General features: G+C 37.6%; 1 protein-coding gene across 3 annotated transcripts in view; it reads left to right on the plus strand.

The window, feature by feature from the left end:
- EGF (epidermal growth factor) overlaps positions 1-22,194 on the plus strand; it is a 93,315-nt gene that overhangs the window by 17,655 nt on the left and 53,466 nt on the right. For all 3 annotated transcript variants that reach the window (XM_041758096.1, XM_041758097.1, XM_041758098.1), the window contains exons 2-5: positions 8,038-8,237; positions 10,324-10,505; positions 10,874-11,107; positions 12,011-12,213. In XM_041758096.1, the coding sequence (XP_041614030.1) occupies positions 8,038-8,237; positions 10,324-10,505; positions 10,874-11,107; positions 12,011-12,213 (819 nt within the window). The remainder of the gene's footprint in view (positions 1-8,037; positions 8,238-10,323; positions 10,506-10,873; positions 11,108-12,010; positions 12,214-22,194) is intronic.

The following is a 22,194-nucleotide window of genomic DNA, read 5'->3' on the forward strand; positions in this document are numbered from 1 at the left end:
AGAGTAGGAAATATAGTAGAAAAACTTCAGAAGACAGGTCAAAATAGTGACTTCTGAGTCTTATCATGTGTGTGTGTGTGTGTGTGTGTGTGTGTGTGTGTGTGTGAAATATCCAGAAAAACTTTTTTTTATCACTTTAATGTTGGTGAATGCATTTTAGTCTGGTAGTAGCAGTCTTTAAATAAAATTGAGCATAATTTATACTGTCAAGATGAGCATTATTTAAACATGCTTATTTGAGATGAAGGATTACCTATAGCATAGGAACCTTATAACAGGATTCACTGTTCTACAAACTGCATTTTTATGAGTTTTTAAAAAGTTATATTGTGCTGTGGTATTAACCAGGAGATAGATACATAAATTAATGGAATGGAAGGCACCTGGGTAGCTCAGTGGTTGGGCATCTGCCTTTGGCTCAGGGCATAATCCCGGGGTCCTGAGTTCGAGTCCCATATTAGGCTCTCCGCAGGGAGCCTGCTTCTCCCTCTGCCTATGTCTCTGCCTCGAATAAATAAATAAAATTTAAAAATTTAAAAATTTTAATGCAGTGGACTAGAAAGTCCAGAAACAGACTTTATACAGTCATTTGATCTTTGACAAAGGTGCAAAAGCAATTCAGTGGAGAAAGGATAGTCTTTTCAACAAATGATGTTGGATCAATGAGGTATCTATGAGCAAAATAACGAACCTCAACCTAAACTGCATACAAAGATTAACTCAAAATGGGTCATAGATCTAAATTTAAGCTGTAAAACTATAAAATTTTTAGAAAAAAAACAAAGGAGAAATTTTTGCCTTGGGATTAACAGTTCTTAGAAATGACACCAAAAGCATGATATACAAAAGAAAAAAAAAAGTGGATAAATTGAACCTCATCAAAATTAAAACTTTTGCTCTGCCAAAAAGGCAATGTCAAGAAGATAAAAAGACCTACTGCCTGCTGGAAGAAAACATTTGCAAATCATGTATCTGACAAAGCACTTGCATCCAAGATATATTTTTTAAAAACTTTTAAATGCAACAATAAGAAAATAAATAACATAGTTAAAAATGGGCAAAGGAAAAAAATGGGCAAAGGATTTAAGCAGACACTTCACCAAAGAGAACATAAGGATGCTAAGTTCATGTAAAAATGCTCAGTATTATTAATTGTTACAGACTGAATGTGGCCCCAAGTATGTTTATGTTTTAATTTCTGAAACTTGTTAATGTTACCTTATATGGCAAAAAGGACTTTGCAAATGTGATCCTCAGATGGGGTGGATCGCTTGTATTATTTAGAAGGATTCTAAATGTAAGTACCAGGGTCTTATAAGAGAGAGGTAAGAACATGAAAGGAGAAAGAAGGCAGTGGAATTGGAGAGAGATTTGAAGAGTCTGCACTGCTGGGTTTAAACATGATGAAGGAATACATTAGACATAGGGAGTACATGTATATGAGATGCAATAGATTATAAAATTAGAGATGCAGTAATCCAGGTTATATAATTACAGGAATCCATTTAAAAGGACCAACTTTTAAAATATTAGTAGTAGTAGTAGTAGTAGTAGTAGTAGTAGTAGTAGTAGTATTATATAAATTTCAGGTTGTCAGCTTTATAATTTGATATCTGTATACAATGAAAAGTGATTACCACCACAAGTCTAGTTAGTATCTGTCACACGCAGTTGACCCCCTTCCCCTCTAGTAACCACTAGTGTGTTCTCTGTATTTATAACTTTGTCTTATTTATTTTATTTTATTTTATTTTATTTTATTTTATTTTATTTTATTTTATTTTATGTTATGTTATTTGTTTAGCTTGTCTTTCTTTCTTTCTTCTTTCTTTCTTTCTTTCTTTCTTTCTTTCTTTCCTTCTTTCTTTTTTGTTCTTTTTGATTCCAAATAGGAGTAAAATCATACGGTGTTTGTCTTTCTCTAACTTTTTTGCTTAGTGTAATACTGTCTAGGTCCTTCTATGCTGTCACAAATGGCAAGATTTCAATTTTTGTGGCTGAGTATATTCCATTCTGCATATATATGTGCTGTATCTTCATCCATTCGTATATTGATGGACATTCCATTTGTTTTTTTTTATATTGGCCATTGTAAATAATGCTACAGTGAACATAGGAGTGCATATATATTTTGAATTAGTGTTTTTGTATTATTTAGATAAATACCCAGAAATGGAATAGCCAGTTCATATGGTAGTTCTATTCTTAATTTTTTGAGGAAGCTGCATACTGGTTTTTGTAGTAACTGCATCAATTTCCAATCCCAACAGTGTATGAAGTTTCCTTTCATAACCCCACAAACACTTGTTACACTTGTTATTCCTTTTTTATAATAGTCTGATGTTATGAGCTGTTATCTCATGGTTTTTATCATGAGCTGTTATCTCATGAGCTTTTTTATAATAGTCTGATGGTATGAGCTGTTATCTCATGGTTTTGGTTTGCATTTCCCTAGTAAAATTAGTGATGTTGAGTACATATTCATGTGTCTGTTGGCCATCTTTATATCTCCCTTGGAGAAATGTAGACTCAGATTCTCTTCCCATTTTAGATAGAGTTGTTTTTTTTGTTGTTGAATTGTAGGAGTTCTTTATATATTTTATGTATTTACATCTTAACAGATACATAATTTGCAAATATCTTCTATTTAGTAGGTTGCCTTATCAGTTGATGATGGTTTCCTGTGCTGCGCAGCAGCTTTTATTTGATGTAGTTCTATTTCTTTATTTTTGCTTTTGCTACTCTTGCCTTTGAGTCAGAACCACAAAGATGGCACTTAGACCAAGGTTAAGGGGCTTACCACTTACTGTTTTCTTCTAGGAATTTTATGGTTTTAGGTCTTGCATTCAAGTTTCTGGTCTATTTTGAATTAATTTCTGTGTATAGTGCAAATAGTAGAATAGTTTAATTCTTTTGTACACAGCTGTACCAGGTTTTCCCAACATCATTTATTGAAGAAACTGTCCTTTCTCCTTTGTATATTCTTGGCTCCTTTGTTAAAGGGATCTACTTTCTAATCAGTTCCTGGAACATGAATGTCGAGAATCTGGCTTTAGGGTGAACATGCCTAGGGCAGTGTTCCTAAAGTGGGTTTCTTGACACAGTTGAACTATAAGATACTATCCAGTAAGAGTTCCTGTTAAATTCAGTTTGAGATAAACAGTACAGTGTGATGATCAGAAAGACATGGCTTTATTATTTATAAGTGATATGAATCTGCTATTTATTGATCATGTGACTATGACAAGTTACCTGCTCTGTACAATTAAAATACTGAGAGCCCCTACCTCCTAGTGTGTTTATGTATTAAATGAAATAATACTTTCAATGTGCTATCCTAGTGATAATGCCCAATATGGTGGCTATTATTATTCTGGCAATATTCACCATCTACCTTCTTGGAGCATCAAAAAAATGTAATAGCACATTACAGACCAAGAAGTTCTACTGGAAAAAACAACTTTGCAGAACCTTCTAGTCTCAGGTACTATCCTGAGAACCTGGGAGTAGAGCTCGTAAACTTGACAATGAGAATCAGTTGAGGGTTAGATAGGGTCTATTTTTTGCTTTAGATGACACATGTCTACCACCACTCTGGGACTAGGTGGCAAATTTCATTCACATGTTTCAGGAAGCAAAATTGAGCCCCAGAGCTTGTCTTACAGAATTAAGATTTATTTTTAAAGATTTTATTTATTTAATCATGAGAGACACAGAGAGAGGCAGAGACATAGGCAGAGGGAGAAGCAGGTTCCCTGTGGGGATCCCGATGTGGGACTCAGTTCCAGGACCCCTGGATCATGACCTGAGCCAAAGGCAGATGCTCAACCACTGAGCCACCCAGGAGCACCCAGAATTAAGATTTAAATTCACCTCTCTGGCTCCCTTTTCTGGATGTATTGTTTCTGGGTCAATTGGTTTCTCTTTCACCTGCCTTGAATTTTGACACTAATGAATAAGCTGAGAAGAAAGCTATGATTGTCCCCAAATTAAATGTGTGCTCTTTAAGTATGGTAATTAAAAGAAAAACAGATCGAAACAGTGCTTTAGAGTGAAATAAAACTTTCTGCATTTCTTAAAACCCAAGTTACCACTCAAATCAGCCCCTTGAGAGGTAGTAATAGATGACTTTTATTGGGGGTTTATGAGAGGCACAGTGAGAGGAGGTGTCAGGCTTTCTTACAGCCAGTCTGTCAGGTTAAATGTACATTTTTTTCCCATGGTGTTGTTGAATCCTGAAGGTCCAGAGCTCCCTTTTCACTGTGAACCTTCAGTCTGTCACCAGATTTAAGGCAGGAAACCTGGGGTGGGGAGAGCAGGGTACCATGCTGGCCTGAGAGAAGAGGAGGATTTTCTGTTTATCTGGTTGCCAGGATCATTTCTGTTAACTAGGTCCTGTGAGTCTTTGCCTCCAGGGTTCAGAAGACCTTCACTTTCTCTTCTCATTTCTCATTCTCATTTACCATCTCAGAGCAGATGAAGAGGTGCCTGTCATGAAATATTCTGTTTCTGCAGTCCACTTCAATCAAAACCTACTTGTCCTACTTGTCCTAACTGACCTCTGAACCAGTTCTTGGAGTCACTAATAAAAATCTTCAGTATGCTCCAAACATTCTGGCCTCCTTTCTAATTTCTGCAGATCCCCTACTAATCCCCAAGGCTGGGAAGTCAGAGGTTCCGATTGATTTGCTGTGACCTGTTTGCTGTCTTTGGGTTTGTGTTCTTAGACATGATGTTTGATTTTCTGTGGACTTCCCTCTCACTGAATGGCACCCAAAATAAATGGCATAGGTTTTGACATGGGAAAGTTTAGCTGTTCAAACATGCGTACCCTGCTGACATTCAAATCCACAGACTGTACCACACATCGATGTTTACAGAGTCTCTGACGGGTGTGAAAACCCTAACTTTTTATCATTTCCAGTGGTAGTACAGAATGATTATTTCACCAATCCTAATTTCTCGAACTCTTCCATTTAAAAAAAATCAAGTTACATTTCACATCTACAAATACTTACCCAGGCCTTGGTATACACAAAATGATGTGACAGTGTAGGAAAAAAAATGAACAGTGTGGAATTAAAATCAGTTACATAAGTAAAATGAAGATTGCAACGTCTCGACACATGACATCCCAGACCAAGGCAGGAAAGCAGGAATATCTGGCTGCTAATTCCAACTCTACCACTAAGCAGTGGTAGGTCTTTGGGGAACATCACTGAATTTCCTCATCTGAACTGAATCTATGATTTCCAATTCACCAAGCATAAGAATCATCTGGAGTGTCTATTCAAAACACAGATTGCTAGCCCTTGGCCAAGCCCTATTGAATTAAAACCTTGAAGGAAGGGATCTGCAAAAGATGCACATAGACTCATAGCACCCTGTGTAATTTTTTTTGAACAATTTTTGGAAACACTGAATTAGGTAATATTTAGGGTCCTTTCAGTCCTAAGAAGCTATAATAAACCCTGGATGTCATGATTCACCAGTGAATGGGAAAAATCTAAAGAGAAAATTCATTAGTTAATTCATACTTAGTATTTTAATAAATATTTTCTACTTATTTTCTGAAAAGTTGCTGAAGTTAATGTTATGGTTTACATTTTATGGATCTAGGTATTTTTCAGATTTCTCTTTTCTCTTTGATTTATTCATTATAATATCTGACCTATCTAGCTCATGGTGTTATGTTAAGGATAAATGAGATCAGGTTGTGAAAGTTTGTTGCTATTATTATTATTACTATTAGTAAAATAACTACTGTAGGACTAACTCTGCTTTTTTGAATTTGATGTATCTGCTGGTGTCTTCAGCTTTGTTCCTATGGTTAAAGCCAGACAAATGAGCAAAACTCAATGATTTCTTTATTCAAAAATTGTGAGTGCCTGTTATGTGCAAAGCATTATGTTATATTCTGTCTAAAATGTTTAGAGTGCCTTTTCATTCTCCTTTTTTTAAAAACTGGAAACCTCCCATTTAGTAATTTTTTTTAAGTTTTATTTATTTCCTTTGTAACCTCTATACCCAATGTGGGGCTTGAACTCACAACCCTGAGATCAAGAATCACATGCTTTTCTGACTGAGCCAGCCAGATGCCCCCATTTAGTAATACTGTCAAATGAATAAAATGTTTTATTGATCTTATGAAAGTATCAGTGCACTAGAATATTGGTAATATGTGTTGGACACATTTATTCAGTTTATAGAGAATGCATGATACACATTTCAAAGAGATGACTCCTAGCAATAAAACCACAGGCTCACAGATCAGTAGCTATCAGTTGAGGGTGATTTTTGCTATGTCTTCCTTTTCTCCAGGACACATTACTAAAAAAAGAGATGAATTACACCAACGTTCTCATCCAGAGATTCAATCCTGAACAGTGGCACAAACCTATGTAGTGAGACCTTGGTTCTGGAAATCAGCAATGGCAAATTATATTTGCATAGTGCTCTCCACGATTAATAACATACTTCCTCATCTAAAATTTTATTTCTTTCCCCAGTAATCCCCTGATGTGGGCAGGGAGGTCCTGTGAGTTGTGCAGGAAAGCTATGGTGCCAGGACTAGAAACAAGGCTTCCTGGTTCTCAGTCCAATGCCCTTCCCATTTCTTCTCTGACACCTCTGGTTTCACACCTGGAGAGGCAATAAAACATGGGTTCTCCTCCATACCTGTGCAGGGCTCTTCTATCATAGGAAAGACACAAGAAGGGTGATTTGGGCTAATTCTCTTCGATACTTATGCTGGCACCTATTTCAAACTCTCATGATCTTGTACTTCCTTCCTCTGTTATCTATTCTGATATCTTCTAAAGCAGAGTAAACGTTTTCTGACTGTAGAACATAATCCCTGAGTAAGAGGAGGTTAATCCATCATTTCATTTAATCCATAGAACAATAGACACATTTACTGTGTCACAGTAAGGTATAAAGTCTAATGTGAAAACAGAATCATGTAACCCTAGTGGGGAAGCAAGAATACATTAGCATTCATCTCCAATCCCCGACTCATCCCAGAAGTTCCAGAGTTATCTAAAGGCACAGTGGAAGGAGCCTCTTCACACTCAGGCAGGGGAGATTAAGGCAACTAACCTGGCTGCAGGAGATGAAGCTATTCTCTGACATTCCCTTGAAGCATCAAAGGCAAACTCTGTGCAGAGTCAGCCAATAATTTGTGCTGAGATTTCCAAAGAGAGGTATTGGATTCCCAAGCAGGTGTTGAACAACTTGAGAGTCTGAGTGGGAAGGCAGCCATCACCTGGAACAGGAGACCATAGGGTTAGGGTTCAGGGCAAGGCCCTGTGGGAATAAAAAAATCCAGTGAGGTCCACCACTCAAATTTAGCAAATAAAAATACAGGGCAACTAGTTAAAATTAAACTAGTTAAGTTTCAAGTTAACAGTGAAATGATTTTTTAGTATAAGTATGTGTCATAATATATATATATGCAATTCAAATTTGACTGGGCATCCTGTATTTTTTTTGTGGCAATGCTAACAGGGACAAAACATGTCAGAGCTTAAGATGGCATTTCTGTTTTCCCTGCTTCCACTTAAGGCCTCTTGTTTTTGCTATCTTCTTCCCTATCATTACCCTGAGGTTCTGTTCATAAGGTAAGAAGAGGAGGTGGGTTCTAGTTCCAAAATGATATTACTTTACATCTGTAATATTATTCCCAATTTGCGTAATTAAAGTTTACAATCATCCAGACCCTATCCACAATAGAGATGATTTCCTTTTTTTAAACATAAAATGGCATTTTATAGATAAGAGTAGTAAATGATTTTCTCTTCAAAGAGTTTTTTCATAATTTGGCAATGTTCATTTCTTAAAATATGTGAAGAAGATGCTTTAGAAAATTAATTGTGAACATCTACAGGAACTTGTTCTTCATACAACATTCTTTATTTAAAATATAAAACCAAGAATTAAACATTGAGTCTACTTGTAGTGGTTGTCATGGTGAAATATTTTGTCTAAATCAGATAAAATATTGAAAATATACAATTTGGTTTCTTTCTTCCCACTCAGGTCCTGCACCCTTCTTAATTTTCTCCCATGGAATCAGTATCTTTAGGATTGACCTGGAAGGCACTAATCATGAGCAATTGGTGGCAGATGCTGGTGTATCAGTGATCATGGATTTTCATTATAATAAAGAAAGAATCTATTGGGTAGATCCAGAAAGACAACTTTTGCAAAGAGTTTTTCTGAATGGGACAAGGCAAGAGGTAATGTACACCCTCAAAGTATTTAGGGGACTTTTATATAGGCTGACAAACACAATATCAAGAATTTGTAATGTATAGATGAACAAAAATTACATTCCAATTCAAATGGAATGTAATTGTAGATTCGTAAATATTTGTTTAATTTGCATCTGTGGCATGTTACTGGATGAACTCATACATGTGGCACTGGTATTCAGAAGGCCCCAAAAGGAGTCAGGATGTTAACAGAATTTTGAAAACATGTAAGTTTACTAAGTCAGATCACCACTTTATGGTTAAAACAGATTATTAACATGATTATTTTTGGCTCCAGTGGTTCTCAGCTGAGGGCAATTTTGTCCCTTGGGGGATATTTGGCAATGTCCAGGAACATTTTTGGTTTTCACGCCTGGATTGGGAAGGAGAGAAAATGCGCTACTAGCATCTAGTGAGCAGAGGCCAGGGATGCTACTAATCACCCTAAATTATACAGGATGGCCCCCATGATAAAGCATTATGTGGCCTAAGATGTCAATTGTGCTGGGTTTGGGGATCCTGTTTCATCTAAAATGTCTGTCATGGGTTTTATCTCCTGATATTTAGGAGAAAATCTTTTTGATTCTTAAGGTGTTTTCACACTGGAAAAAAAAAAACAATAAAGCAGGTGTTATACATAAAGTATTTTGGTTCAAGTACATACAAAAGATCTTTCCTCTTTCTCTATAACTGGTAGAACCCTTACATGAGTCCCAGGAGGAATGTTCTCTGGATTCCTGAGAGATGGATTATGGAGACAAGTAACTGGAGAAACCTTAAGCATTTATCCCCACACAAATTGCCCACTGTTTTGTTTTTCTTCAAACCAAACCTTTCTCCCTCCAGTTATTTTTAAAAGCTTCAATTAAGTGCTAATCTCTTTAGTCACATTTCTGATACTCATTAATGTCACCTTTAACAAGGATGGCTACTCATTTTCCAGCCATCCACAGAATTGTTTCAAAAATCTTGAGTCTCAAAGTCTGGAGGGTTTTCTATCATGGAATAGGAAAAAAAGTTAAACACTTGTGAACTTGTGTCAAGTCATTAGAAAAGGACTGACCTAATGCCTAAAATCCATCATTGTATCCCCTCCTTTGGGTTAAAACATTGTTTACAAAGGACACCTGCTAAAATACCATTTGCCTGGTTTAGTTAATATATTAGAAATTGGTTAAATGGATTGGCTATATTACTTTGTATGAGGTATAGGAATAGTGCCAGCTGGTGAGACTGACCTCTGCCCAATCTGAGTTCCATGATGTCACGTTGGTAGCTAGAAATCAGCTATGGTGGGAATATTTACAATAAGGGAGGGCAGGAATATTTTATAAACCAAGAAAATCTGCAACCACACAGATTAGGTTGTCTCTCCATCTCCCACCCTCCACCACCCAAGAAGACTGACCAGTTTACCTGCACACACTGGAATTAGGAGATAAAAAAAAACAAGGTTTTTGTTTGGTCATATTATCTTAAGGGAGCAGGGAACACTACCCAAGAAGCATAAAAAGAAGCCCTGATCTTTGAGCCATAGGGTTATAGTGGAGGGCATTGAGGACCTGTAGAAAAGGTGGGGCCTGATAGAAGAGGAGAGCAGCCAGGAAAGTGGGGCTCTAATGAGAAATTCATTTATTTTAGAGCTCTATGCACAAATGTCAAGGGCTTCTTGCCAGATTTTGGCAAAGCTTAGGCTTGGGTTCAGGTGGGAATATGGACCATTCCATTAGCAAATGGACAAACTGTCTTTAAGATAACATGGAAATTTCACTGTTATTACAGTTGAAATTATTAATACATTATGGCTGATTGCTTAATTTCAATATGCATAGGATAATTTTCCACCTTAAAGTCAATATATAAATACTGTGCCCAGAAATATTCGTGTGGGAGGGTTAACATTGCTCTATCAAAACAATGGCACCATATCTGTGACTGTTTTATGACTTAAATAGTTTTATGAATGCACAAACATGACAAGTACTTAAAAGAATAGACTTTTATGTATAAAGATAAGAACAATGTTTATATGAATGAGAAAGTATTAATATTTTGAAATTTGATTTTGCAGAGAGTATGCAATATAGAGAAAAATGTTTCAGGAATGGCAATAGATTGGATAAATGAAGAGCTTATTTGGTCAAATCAACAGGAAGGAATCATCACAGTAACAGATATGAAAGGAAACAATTCGCGAGTTCTCTTAAGCGCCTTAAACTATCCTGCAAATGTAGCAATTGATCCGATAGAAAGGTAACTGCTGTTTTCAGACATTGAAATATATATCAAAATCTGATGATAATTCACAGAATTATAACATTTTGAACTCAGAAGGACCTTCTCACTGAGAAGGTTGCCTGGGCTTGAACCAAGGCAGGTGTCCCTCTGCAAATGGTGCTCCGATTACCATGATTTCTTGCCAGAGAAGCATAGTTCCTTTTTAATTTGAAATCACACAGAATTCCCATAGCAGGGCAATAAATATTTGTTGAATTGGAATTTCATTCAAAATAGTCAAACTCATCCTGTGCAGACATCCAAGGACTGCTGAAACACCAAGAGTTGGCCATTTCAGTGACTTTGCCTTCAATTATATGTCTGTGTAATGTGTTTGCTCTCAGGTTTATATTTTGGTCTTCAGAGGTGGCAGTGGCTGGCAGCCTTCACAGAGCAGATCTCAATGGTGTGGAAGAGAAGATTCTTTTACAGACATCAGAAAGGATAACAGCTGTGTCATTGGATGTGCTTGATAAACAGCTTTTTTGGATTCAGTACAGCAGAGATGGAAGCAATTCTCATATTTATTCCTGTAATTATGATGGAGGTTCTGTCCATCTTAGCAAACATCTTACACAGTAAGTTTTGGTTTTGGTGTAAAATAAAGCAATCTCCATTTGAGGTTTGTCTGGCTAAACTGGTGGAGTGGTTTAGCACAGACTGGGAAGTCCAAAAGACTTGAGTACAAGGCCTAGATTTACCATTTATTGGACAAGTGATTTGGGGATGGTTACATGACTTCTACTTAGTTTCCAATTTTTTTAAAAAAAGATTTTATTTGTTTATTAGAGAGAGAGAGCACAAGTGGGAGGGGGAAAGGACAGAGGGAGTGGGAGCAGACTCCCCACTAAGCAGGGAGCCTGATGCAGGTATTGATCCCAGGACCCTGAGATCATGACCCAAGCCTAAGGCAGATATTTAACAGACTGAGCCACCTCAGTTTCCTTTAATGTGGGGATAATAATAGTAGCTACTTCTTGGGGTTATTGTGAAACTTAAGTAAAATTAATTAAGAAATGCAAATAAAAATAATTAACAGTTTTGGCATCTGGAAGTTCTCACATGTTGGTTATAGGTTTTAGTTATCTTTTTGGAATTACTATGTCCTATATGTGTAAATCAAAGTTCATCTGATTTGCTATCTTGCCTGTAACTGACTCTCCAGCTTGTGGTAAGAGGCAGAAATTAGTCAAGTGTGAAATGGATTCAAGCAGAATCCACTCAGAGTATTCCTATTTTCTTCCCTATTTTATTTTCATTACACTTAAATGTTGATTAGGAAAGAATGAGACAATGAACCTGAAGCCAAAAATTATATCCCATTAATTCAGATTATGAATACATAAGTAAAATTTTAAACTTAACATCTGCTTCTAAACCTGAATTAAAATTCATTCAATTAATTGAAATGGAGTGAAATGTTAATAAGCCTGGGAGGAAATGTTCTGCTATTCTTTATGTTTTTTTCTGTTGTTTTTCAGGCATAATTTTTTTGCAATGTCCCTTTTTGGGAATCAGATCTTCTATTCAACATGGAAAAAGAAGACAATTTGGATAGCTAACAAACACAGTGGGAAGGATATGGTTAGAATTAACCTAGATTCATCATTTGTACCACCTGGTGGAATCAAAGTAGTGCATCCACTCTTACAGCCCAAGGCAGAGAGTGGCACTTGGGCACCTGGTGAGTCATCTTTGACCTTGAACAGGGTCTAGCACTTCATCCCCACTGGTCCACCTGCTCAAACCACGAACTCATGAACCATCCTTGATTTCTCCCACTGCCTCAGCCCCAATTTTCAATCTCCTACCAAATCCTTTCCATTCTATCTCCTAAATACATCTCTCCTCTATTGCCACTACTGTAGTTCAACAACCAGCATTTCTTGCCTGGCCTGTCGTAGTAGCCACTCAACTAATCTTTCCGGGGTTTTTTTTCCTCTTGCCTTTAAATAGTTAATCTGATCCATTAACTCCCTGGTTTAAAATCCTTCAAAAGCTTTCCTTTGCATTTAGATTAAAATGTAACATTTTACTGGGCCTAAGATTATTTGATGAAACTAATCTAACATTCCACCCTCTCCCCGGGCCAGAATCTGACTCAAGTCTTCCCATAATTGATCAAACATGCCTTCCCCTTTGTGCCTTTAGGCTTTTGTAGTCATTGCTTTCTCTGCCTAGATTTCTCTTCTGAAGTTCTGAGCTTAATAAAGTATTATGTCCTCTGAGCTTAATTAAGTATTATGTCCTTCTATTATGATTGGAAGCCTTCTCTGGTCATCCAATCAAGAGGAGGTAAGGAGGCTTACCTCTCACCTCCAATTTTTTTCTGTACACCCTTCATTGAACTCATCCCAAGGTGTAATTACATATTATTTTGCTTTCTTTTTTATGTTCTCTCCCACTTTATTATAAATGCCATGCAGGCAGGAACCATGCCTGTTTGATTGTTTGTTTGTTTGTTTAAAGCTCCCTATATTCAGTGGTTACTGATTTATTTATAAACGAAGAATTTTAGATAACATTAGTAAAATGAATGGTTTGACTGAATCCAGTCATAGCCCCAAATTTCTACTTTCAAATGTAGTGTTTGTTTGAATTGTTTAGCATCTACTTTTTTCTAGGTAGGCTCTTCCGTATGGTTTACAAACCACACAAATGATGTTACACTAAGATTTGCTGTATGTAAAAAAGGCTAGCTTCAAGCAGGATTTGACATACATTCAATCTAATCCCCAATTAGCCAGAAGAGGTTCTGAACCAGAATTCTTGTTTTCTTTCTATCTGTTGGATGCCACTAGGATTTGGTAGTAGTGTGGGAAATGGTGGGGACTGTGAGTCCCTGCCACAGTTGGTAGATGAATGTATTCATTTCTGCCCTAGACAGAATTACTGATGAGAGCTGATCAGGAGGATGGGCAGGAGGTTGCTGAAGGGAGGTGAGAATCTAGGGGAACTGACATCAGTATTTCTTATATGGTCAAGGAGGTAACTAATAGCGTGAGTGCTTTTTAACTGATTTCTTTAAAGACTTTGGTAGAAACCATAATTTAATTTGTGTAATTACTTTTGAGTGATGAGGAACTTCCAAGGATAAAATAAATCCACGAGATGAGTGTTTATTCAGATAAACAAGGTGTTTATTCTTTGAGAACTGATTTACTTGAATTTATAAAACAGAAGTTGTGGGAAATAATTTGACTGTGGACTGGAGCAGAACAGTAAGTAAAAACCTGGTGGCAATGTTGTGGCTGAGATGGTTGACCGTATTCCATGCAGGAAGGCGGCAAATTCTGCCAAATTCCTCCCATGGGGAATTTTGGCTCAAGCTGTCTTCACATGTGACTCATTGTCCAAGTGGTGATGACTCACCACAAAATTAGAACCAACCACTACTGTGAATAAGTAATCATTGAGTCTCATTAGTAATTATTATAGACATGTCCATCACTATCTCTTACATTTGTGTATAACCTCATGCTTCCCAAATTCTTTTTGTAAGCATTATCCTATTGGTTTGTCCTGGTAACCTTATGAAACAGAAAGGTGAGAAATTACCGTACTCATTTCATAATTGAGAAATCTGAAGCCTAGAGAAGAAGTTGAGTGAGTTTTCCAAGATTACACAGATTACTAATGATGGGTTTTGGGAGAAAAAAATCCCTGTGAGAAGTTGGTCAGTTTATTGTTCTTTCTATCATAAATACTTTAGTTCTTCAGAATCTTCCACAATTGCTCAGGTTTTTTGATAGAGAGGTCAAATACAAACATTGAAAGCATGAATTCTAGAAGAAAATCTATAGTGATTCATTAAAGAACAGTTTTAAACAACCTGGAAAATCACAGAATTGGGTTGGGAAATCACTGCCAGCTGGAGAGCTACAGGCAGACCTGAAATGTGGAAGGCAGTTGGTATTGGAGTTATGGCTCCAGTTAGTGACCAAAGAACGTGCTTCACATATACTTTAAGTGCAAAGGACTTTTGATTTCAAAAGCACTGTTACTTTAGCCATCATTAAATAGGTTTAAATTATTTTAGTGCTTGGTAGAGCAGGAATTCTTTAGGTGGGATTTAGGGACTGTGAATCTCTTGATTGGATGGGTTAGACGAAAATATGCAGTTGTCCCTCCTTAGGAAGGTGGTATAGAGCTGTCACCAGGTTCTCCAAGTGCCTTCATATTTAAGGACCTACTACTTCTAGAGGCTAGCTAGTTCCTCCTGGATAGTGAGCTTACAACTTCAGCTCCTCTGGAGAGGATGGTGGTAGTATTTTGGTTTGCAAGGCATTTAGTAGTGAAATTACTTCAATGGGGAGATGACTGAGAAAAATCATATAACCTAGTTGGTATTATTTTTTACATAAAATTTAAGTGTTTGTACGCATAATGGTATCAATAAACTTACTTCATGCAAAATACCTTAAGTATCATTTATCAAAGCATGTTCTACAAAACACTAGTTCTATGGGATTTAATGGCATTATTGGCGGGGAGCAAAAAAATTTCAGGATCAAATAATTTAGAAAGGCTGGGTTAAATAAAATTAAACAAGGGGTCTTTTTCCCAAGTGACTTCTCAGAACCACTCATATGGTTAAGTGCATTGTTAGTCTCTAAAGCTCATACAACCTATAGCATTTTCCTAATTCATTTTCTATGCAGCAGCCCACTTGACTCCTGAATCTATTATTTCTAACCCAGACCTCTTTCTTGAGATCTAGACCAATTAACAAAGAGAGAGACTGAGGCACAGTGAGAGTTAAGCAGCAGAGACAATTGATTTATTCATTTCCTATGAATGTGAGCAGCCCCAGTGAACGCTAGGGCAAGGGTGGGATTTACAAAAGCAAAGCCACAGAACTTCACAAAGAAGACTCCAGCAATTTCTCACTTTAAAATAATCCTTGCTTTGTTGATGCGGATTGGCTGGTTACAGAGGAGCTGGCTGCCACCAGGGGCTGAGCCCCATGTCCATGCAGGAGAGCCACAGTTTCACCATCAAGGCTGGTTTTCTGATACTTCTGACCAGTTTCCTGAGTGGTCACTCAGGTCCCTCAACTGGGCCACACCTGCTTGCTGTCTGCACCCTCCAGGCTCAGGGTCCTGCAGTGGGCACATGGAAAATTTCCTTATCAAGCCCATAGATTTCCATGCCTTTGGAGCATTTCTACTTGGATTTCTTGCAAGTGCTTCAGGTACAAAGGAAATAATTGACCTGCCAACTTTCACCTCCCCCCTGCCAATATCCCTATCTCAGTGAGTGGCCTCTCATGTCCATCTCCCAAGGCAGAAATTTGGGTGTGACCCTTTCCTCTCTCTTTCCCCACTCCCACCTCATGAAATTACCTCCAGCCCCCAACAATTCCCCAGCCTGCCATCTAACCACTAGTGCCCTATTTGGCAGCAATCCATCCCTAATGTCTGCTTAATCAGTATCCCTGCCTACTTTCTCCAGGCTGCAGCATAACCCTTCAGAAATGAGAGCCCAATCATGCTAGTCCTTGGTTAAAACCAATCAACAATTCTGTTGCCCGTAATGAAAATCCGGTCTATTTACCCTGTTCACAGTTGTTCACAGAACGTTCTCAGCTGAACCTCTCACACCTCTCACCATTGTCTGCATTACATTCTGTGCTGCAGCCATGCTCAGAGATTTCAGTTCCTCCCACAAGATGTGCTTGCTCTCCCGCACCCCCCCACCCCCCAGGCTTCTCAGCATGTTCCAAAACGTGCTTTCTCTGCCCTGGCTCACTCTCCTGGTCCTCTGAGAAGTAGCTCCAGCGTTACCTCTTTTAGAAGCGACTTCCCTGCCCCACTCATGGTGAACCTCGGTTAGCTTTTCTCAGAATAACACATTTCCCTGACTTGGCACTTACTGTTCGTCTTCCTAAACTTCCTTACTCCTATGAGGACAGGAGGACACCTCTCCCTTGTACTCTCAGTGCCTAGAGGACATTTTATAAATAATAGTTGGGAAAAAAAAAGAAAGAAATTGCAAGAAGCCCAGAGATATGCTCAAAGTGTTTTGTATAGCCTCTTCCACAATCGAAAATAAAAGAATAATCACCCTTTATCACTCTCTCCCCTAAATAATATCCTAACAAACAAGTTTTTAAAAGGTTATTATTCTAAGTACATGTTGTCTTCCTTAAGTGTTGTAAGCACCCCCCTTCCCTTGATCTGACACAGTCTGCTCCCCTTGATATGACTAAATCAGTTTTCTCACTTAACTCTCACTATGCCTCAGTGTATTTTTCTTTTTTCTTTGGATCATCCTTAGAAATAACAGATATTGTCATAATTATAGAGTGTGTAAAGAATTATCTGCCCTGGCTTTCCCTATATCACTCCATTTAATTTTCACAACAATCCTATAAACTAGGTATGATTATTACTCCCATTTTATAGATTAAAAAGCTGAGTTGCTGAAATGTCATAATATCTTTGTTCAAGGGCACCCTGTGGGGGAATTGGGATTTGAACCTAGGCAGAGTGACACCAAGCTGCTTCCCCAATCACATGAAAGAAATTCAGCAATATTTTACATAATAGCAATAATAATTACTATTCTCTCTCTCATTTTGTATCTTAGATTTTGCCTTATTTGTTTGGAGAAAACCTGTAATTTGACGTATTCTTATCTATCCATGGCCTTCTGGTGGTTAAATGCTTTGGTATGCATAGGTCATGGGGTCAGAAGCTATTTCTCTCTCTTTCTTGCTCTCTCTCTCTCTCTCTCTCTCTCTCTCACACACACACACACACCTCTCCTCTGACTGTCACAGAATTGATCTCCCATTTTTGTTGGCATGATTAAACTTATTAGGCAATAGTACTTTCCTGGCTGGCCCAACACCTACACATATTGAATCTCAGAGCCAGTGTGGGAACTCCTTTGTATGCAATGTTAATGACCTTATTTCAGACTCAACTTCTGGGGATTTTTGCAACTAGTTTTACTGTTCATAGATTTTATTTTGTAAAAGTGCCAAATATTTTTGCTTTCTTTTGTATTCTTCCTCCCTCCCTTCCTTCCTTCCTTCCTTCCTTCCTTCCTTCCTTCCTTCCTTCCTTCCTTCCTTCCTTTTAAAGACTTCATTTATTTATTCGTGAGAGACACACGGAGAGAGGCAGAGACATGGGCAGAGGGAGAAGCAGGCTCCTCACAGGGAGCCCAATGTGGGACTCCATCTCCAGACCCCCAGATCCTGGGATCATGCCCTGAGCAAAAGGCAGACACTCAGCCACTGAGCAACCCAGGTGTCCTTCTGTATTCTTTAAATGTAGATTCTAATTTTATGTGGTATACATTTTGTTTATGCATTCATCTGTCCATGGGTATGTGGGTTACTTCCATGTTTCAGCTATTATGAATAATGCTGCAATGAACATGGGCGTACGAATATCTCGTCAAGACTCTCCTTTTGATTCTTTCGGATATATATATGCAGAAGTAGATTGCTGGATCATATGATATTTCCATTTTAAGCAGCCTGATTTTTTGAGGAACCACCATACTATATTCCATGCAGTGGCTATACCATATTATATTTCCACCAACACTTATTTTCTGTTTTCATGTAATTTTGAATGATCAGTTCAAACATCCAAATCTGTTATTTTTCATAGAAATCTTAGTAAAATGTGGATGACTATATCTTCCTAACATTATTTATAGATGGTTATTGACATTTTGTTAATAACTAGGGTCACACAAAGATAAATGTCAGTGGGACAATCATCAGACTGGTTTGAGGCAAAGCTGGGTGTTTTTTTTTTAAGATTTTATTTATTTATTTGAGAGAGGGAGAGAGAAAGAGAGAGAAGGGGGGAGAGAGGGGGGAGAGAGAGAGAGCATTACCAGAGGAAGGAGCAGAGGGAGAGGGAGAAGCAGACTCCCCACTGAGCCCAGAGCTTGATGCAGGGCTCCATCCCAGGACCTTGAGATCATGACCTGAGCCAAGGCAGACGCATAACTAACTGAACCATCCAGGTGTTCCCACAGCTGGGTTTTAAATGCAGGTTTGCCCTGATACCAAATTTTTGCCCCTTGAAATAAATGTCTTTTAAGTACATGGAATAGTTCTCTATTATTATTCTGTTTTCTTTCTTGCTATTGGTTCTCATTTTTTGCTGAGTTCCACAAGCCTAACCATGGACTCTGTTTATTTTCTAATCTGAAGCATTTCTTTGCCATTTATTTGTTGAAGAAACAAGAATATTTGTCCTGTATAATTTTCCGCACTTTGGACTTTGCAGATTATAACCCCATGGTGTCATTTAACATGATTCCATATTTCCTATAAACAGATAGTTTTGGCCTAGAAGGCTGATCAGATTCAGATTTTTTTGTAAGATCACTTAAAGGTGGTACTGTATGCTTTCTATTAATCACACCAGGGAGCATGCAGTGGCTAATTCTAGTTCTTACTGTGATGTTCAAGATTTGTCAGCAGTTTAGGTGTTGCCAAAGTGGTCCATCCATTGTAAAGTTTCCCATCAGCCTTCCACATAATAGTTTTAGAAGCTATTGATTATCATTGCCTAGAGCCATTTTTTCATTAGAGTTTCAAAGAGGTGACACTCTAATTCTATCACTGCTTATGCATTTGTTAGCTGAAGGAGTTTTCTACTTCAGCTATGATTTCCCTGGGGAGGATCTTTTATAGGAAAAGTAAATTAAATGTTTGATTCTTTCCCTTATCTGTTTTCAGATAAAGGGTATCTTTTTAAGCAGCCTGATAAACTCATAGATTTAAAAAAAATATTTGACATGTTTCATTCACTACAGTTATTATCATTTGACTCTCAATTGTACCATTTTTCTCCAGGAGGAGCCCTGAATTGAGGCTTCTAGTCTTTGTGGGAGAGAAGACCAATAGGGATCTCAGCTGCCCTCTCCCAGTAGCTGTCTCTGGCAGTCTGGAAAGCTGGGCTGAGGCTACCTCTGGGCTCACTGGGATCATGTAGTCACTTGTACCAATGGGGAATGCAATGGAGATGGGTGGTGACAATGAGAGTGGCATGAACACCTCACATCTCCATCTTTATGCTATGGGCTGGTCATAATCACACTTGTAAGAAGTGGGTACAAAATAAGAAAAGACTGAGTGGGCACACGGGGCTCATCTGAGAGTAAAAAGCATGTATTTTTTTAACTGCTCAGAGGCTGTTGATTTGTTTACTTTCTGATTCTTAGAGGGGTTTAGATGGATAAGGATCCAAAGTACCTGAATTCTGGCTAAGTGGGGTTTGTTTTCATTGCACTTAGGAATTCCAAGAGACTATTCTTGTATTGTTTTCCTTGTTATTTTCTATGAACAAAGAAGAATAAACCTACATTATACAGTCTGGGAAGTTTTTTGAGGAAATTGAAGAAGTCATTTATTCAGGGAACTCATTGATGAGGAAGACAATAAATAAATGAAACAAAAATATAACTAGTTTCTTATAGAAAACAGATATAAGGGCAGCCTGGGTAGCTCAGTGGTTTAGTGCCACCTTCAGCCCAGGGCATGATTCTGGAGACCCAGGATTGAGTCCGAAGTCAGGTTCCCTGCATGGAGCCTGCTTCTCCCTCTGCCTGTGTCTCTGCCTCTCTCTCTCTCTCTCTGTGTGTGTGTCTCTCGTGAATAAATAAATAAAACCTTAAAAAAAGAAAACAGATATAATATTGTATATGTAATATTTATTTTTCTTTAAAAATTTATAGTTGCATATATGTACATACATACAAGTATACATATATAATGCACACACAAGTGTCTGTCTATCTTTCTATGTATCTAGAGATGGGATCTATAACCAGAAGATTTGAGCTTGACTTTCAGGTTTACCCCTTATTACTTAAGATACGGTTTCTTAATAAAATGAAAGATAATATGTGCTCTGCATAGCTCAAGGGCTTGTCATGAAAATTAAATGAGATCATGTAAATGCTTTATAAAATGTTATTTGAATTTTTATTGTATATATTAAATACTGAAGGTGCTAATATTGCTGTATAAGACTGGTTAAAGTAAATAGGTTTAAATGGAAGAGACTAGAAAGGCTGTGTTGATGAGCGAGTCTTATACTGAATTTGAGGGAAGATGATCAGTAGATGGGGAATCCCATCTGCATTGTTTCAGAAGTGGGCCAGGGTAAAGTCTATAGATTTTCTTGGTGCAGAAAAGCTCATGAAAGCCTGTGTGTTAGGCAGGCAGTTATTGAAGGTGCAGTTGGTGGTGGACATTAACTCCATGATTAGGAGCTTTAATTTGATCTCAGAGGTAATTAAGCCGCACTGCTGAGCTCTGGGAAGGGGTGTTATCTGAGGTCAGCAGCAGCGGTTTGAGTGCTAGCTTTGGCCTAATTTGAAGCTAAAGAACAGCAGAGATTAAAGAGATTAAACAAAAATATAGCCTTCAATCCTCTATGTTTTGCCACTTCCTAAAATGACCTTTTAAAGTGTTTAGTGCCTGAACTCAGGTCGCATTCTTAGCCTAACCATTTAGAGGAGAATGGTGATTGTTTTGTTGCCCATCTTCATCGTTAAAGAGTGAGATATATTGCTAATGAGTACCAGTCAAACCATCAGCAGCATGGTAGCATGGAAGGGGTACTGGGCTAGCATAGTCTATCTGAGTTCTAACCCTCAGGTTGACTGGAAATTCAAGGAGGAACTAAAGGTTCCTCCTTGCAAGTGACATGATCACAGTTTTTTTTTGTGCATTAATTTTATGTTTGTAGCACACCTGAGTTGTGAAAGGGCACCATGCTGTGTGCTTTCTGGGCTATAAAATGTGAATGAGATACATGAGATGGTGATGATGATGATGATGATGATGATGATGATGATAATGATGATAAGAGCACAGGTAAGCATAGGAGAGAGGAAGGAGAAAAGTACAAAAGAGGGATAAATAATAGTGGATCTAGATAAGAACAGAGTATTTCCTGTATCCTGGACACAGTTGTTTTTCTTCACTAAGCAGTTTGAATCCCTATTAACACATTATAAGCAGTAATTAAGGTTTGAGACTCCTTAGAGGAATTTACCACAAACATCTGATTCTGTATAGAACCATAAAAATGTTTTTAAGTAAGGGAACTCAGAATATTTATTCTAACACTTTTATTTCATTGATTAGGAAACCAAGGTGAAAGAGATAATGATCAATGTAAAGGCAGAACCAGAAAACTTGGTTTTCCTAGTCCTTAATCCAGTACTCACCTATCATACTGGGTTTGGCAAGATTTTTTTAAGGGATATTTTTAAGAAGCCTAATTCCTCAATTTTTTATTACCTTAGGAAAGCGGTAACACTTTGGCGCCTTTAAAAGGCCGAATCAGAGGATTGGCTCTTCACCTAGTAGGGTGCTGCTGCATTCACAAATCATTTAATAAAGCCAGTTAGATCTTCAAATTAAAAAAGAAAGGCCAAGTCAGACATTTCTGTATTTTTATTGTTGTTATTCCCTTTCAAACTTTATAAAAATTAAAGTTCAAAAGGATGCATGTCCTTTTTTTTTTTTTTAGCAATTCAAAGCGGGTGCATTTTGTCTCCTATTTTTAGTCATTTACTTTTAAAATTTGGATCATTTTATTTTTTTGTTTTACTTAGTTAAAATTTTAACATCTGAAGCATGTAGGAATCTGAAAGCAATGTAGCTATACATGTGTGA

This window comes from Vulpes lagopus, chromosome 6 (assembly GCF_018345385.1).
Source record: "Vulpes lagopus strain Blue_001 chromosome 6, ASM1834538v1, whole genome shotgun sequence".
NCBI classification, from domain to species: Eukaryota; Metazoa; Chordata; class Mammalia; order Carnivora; family Canidae; genus Vulpes; species Vulpes lagopus.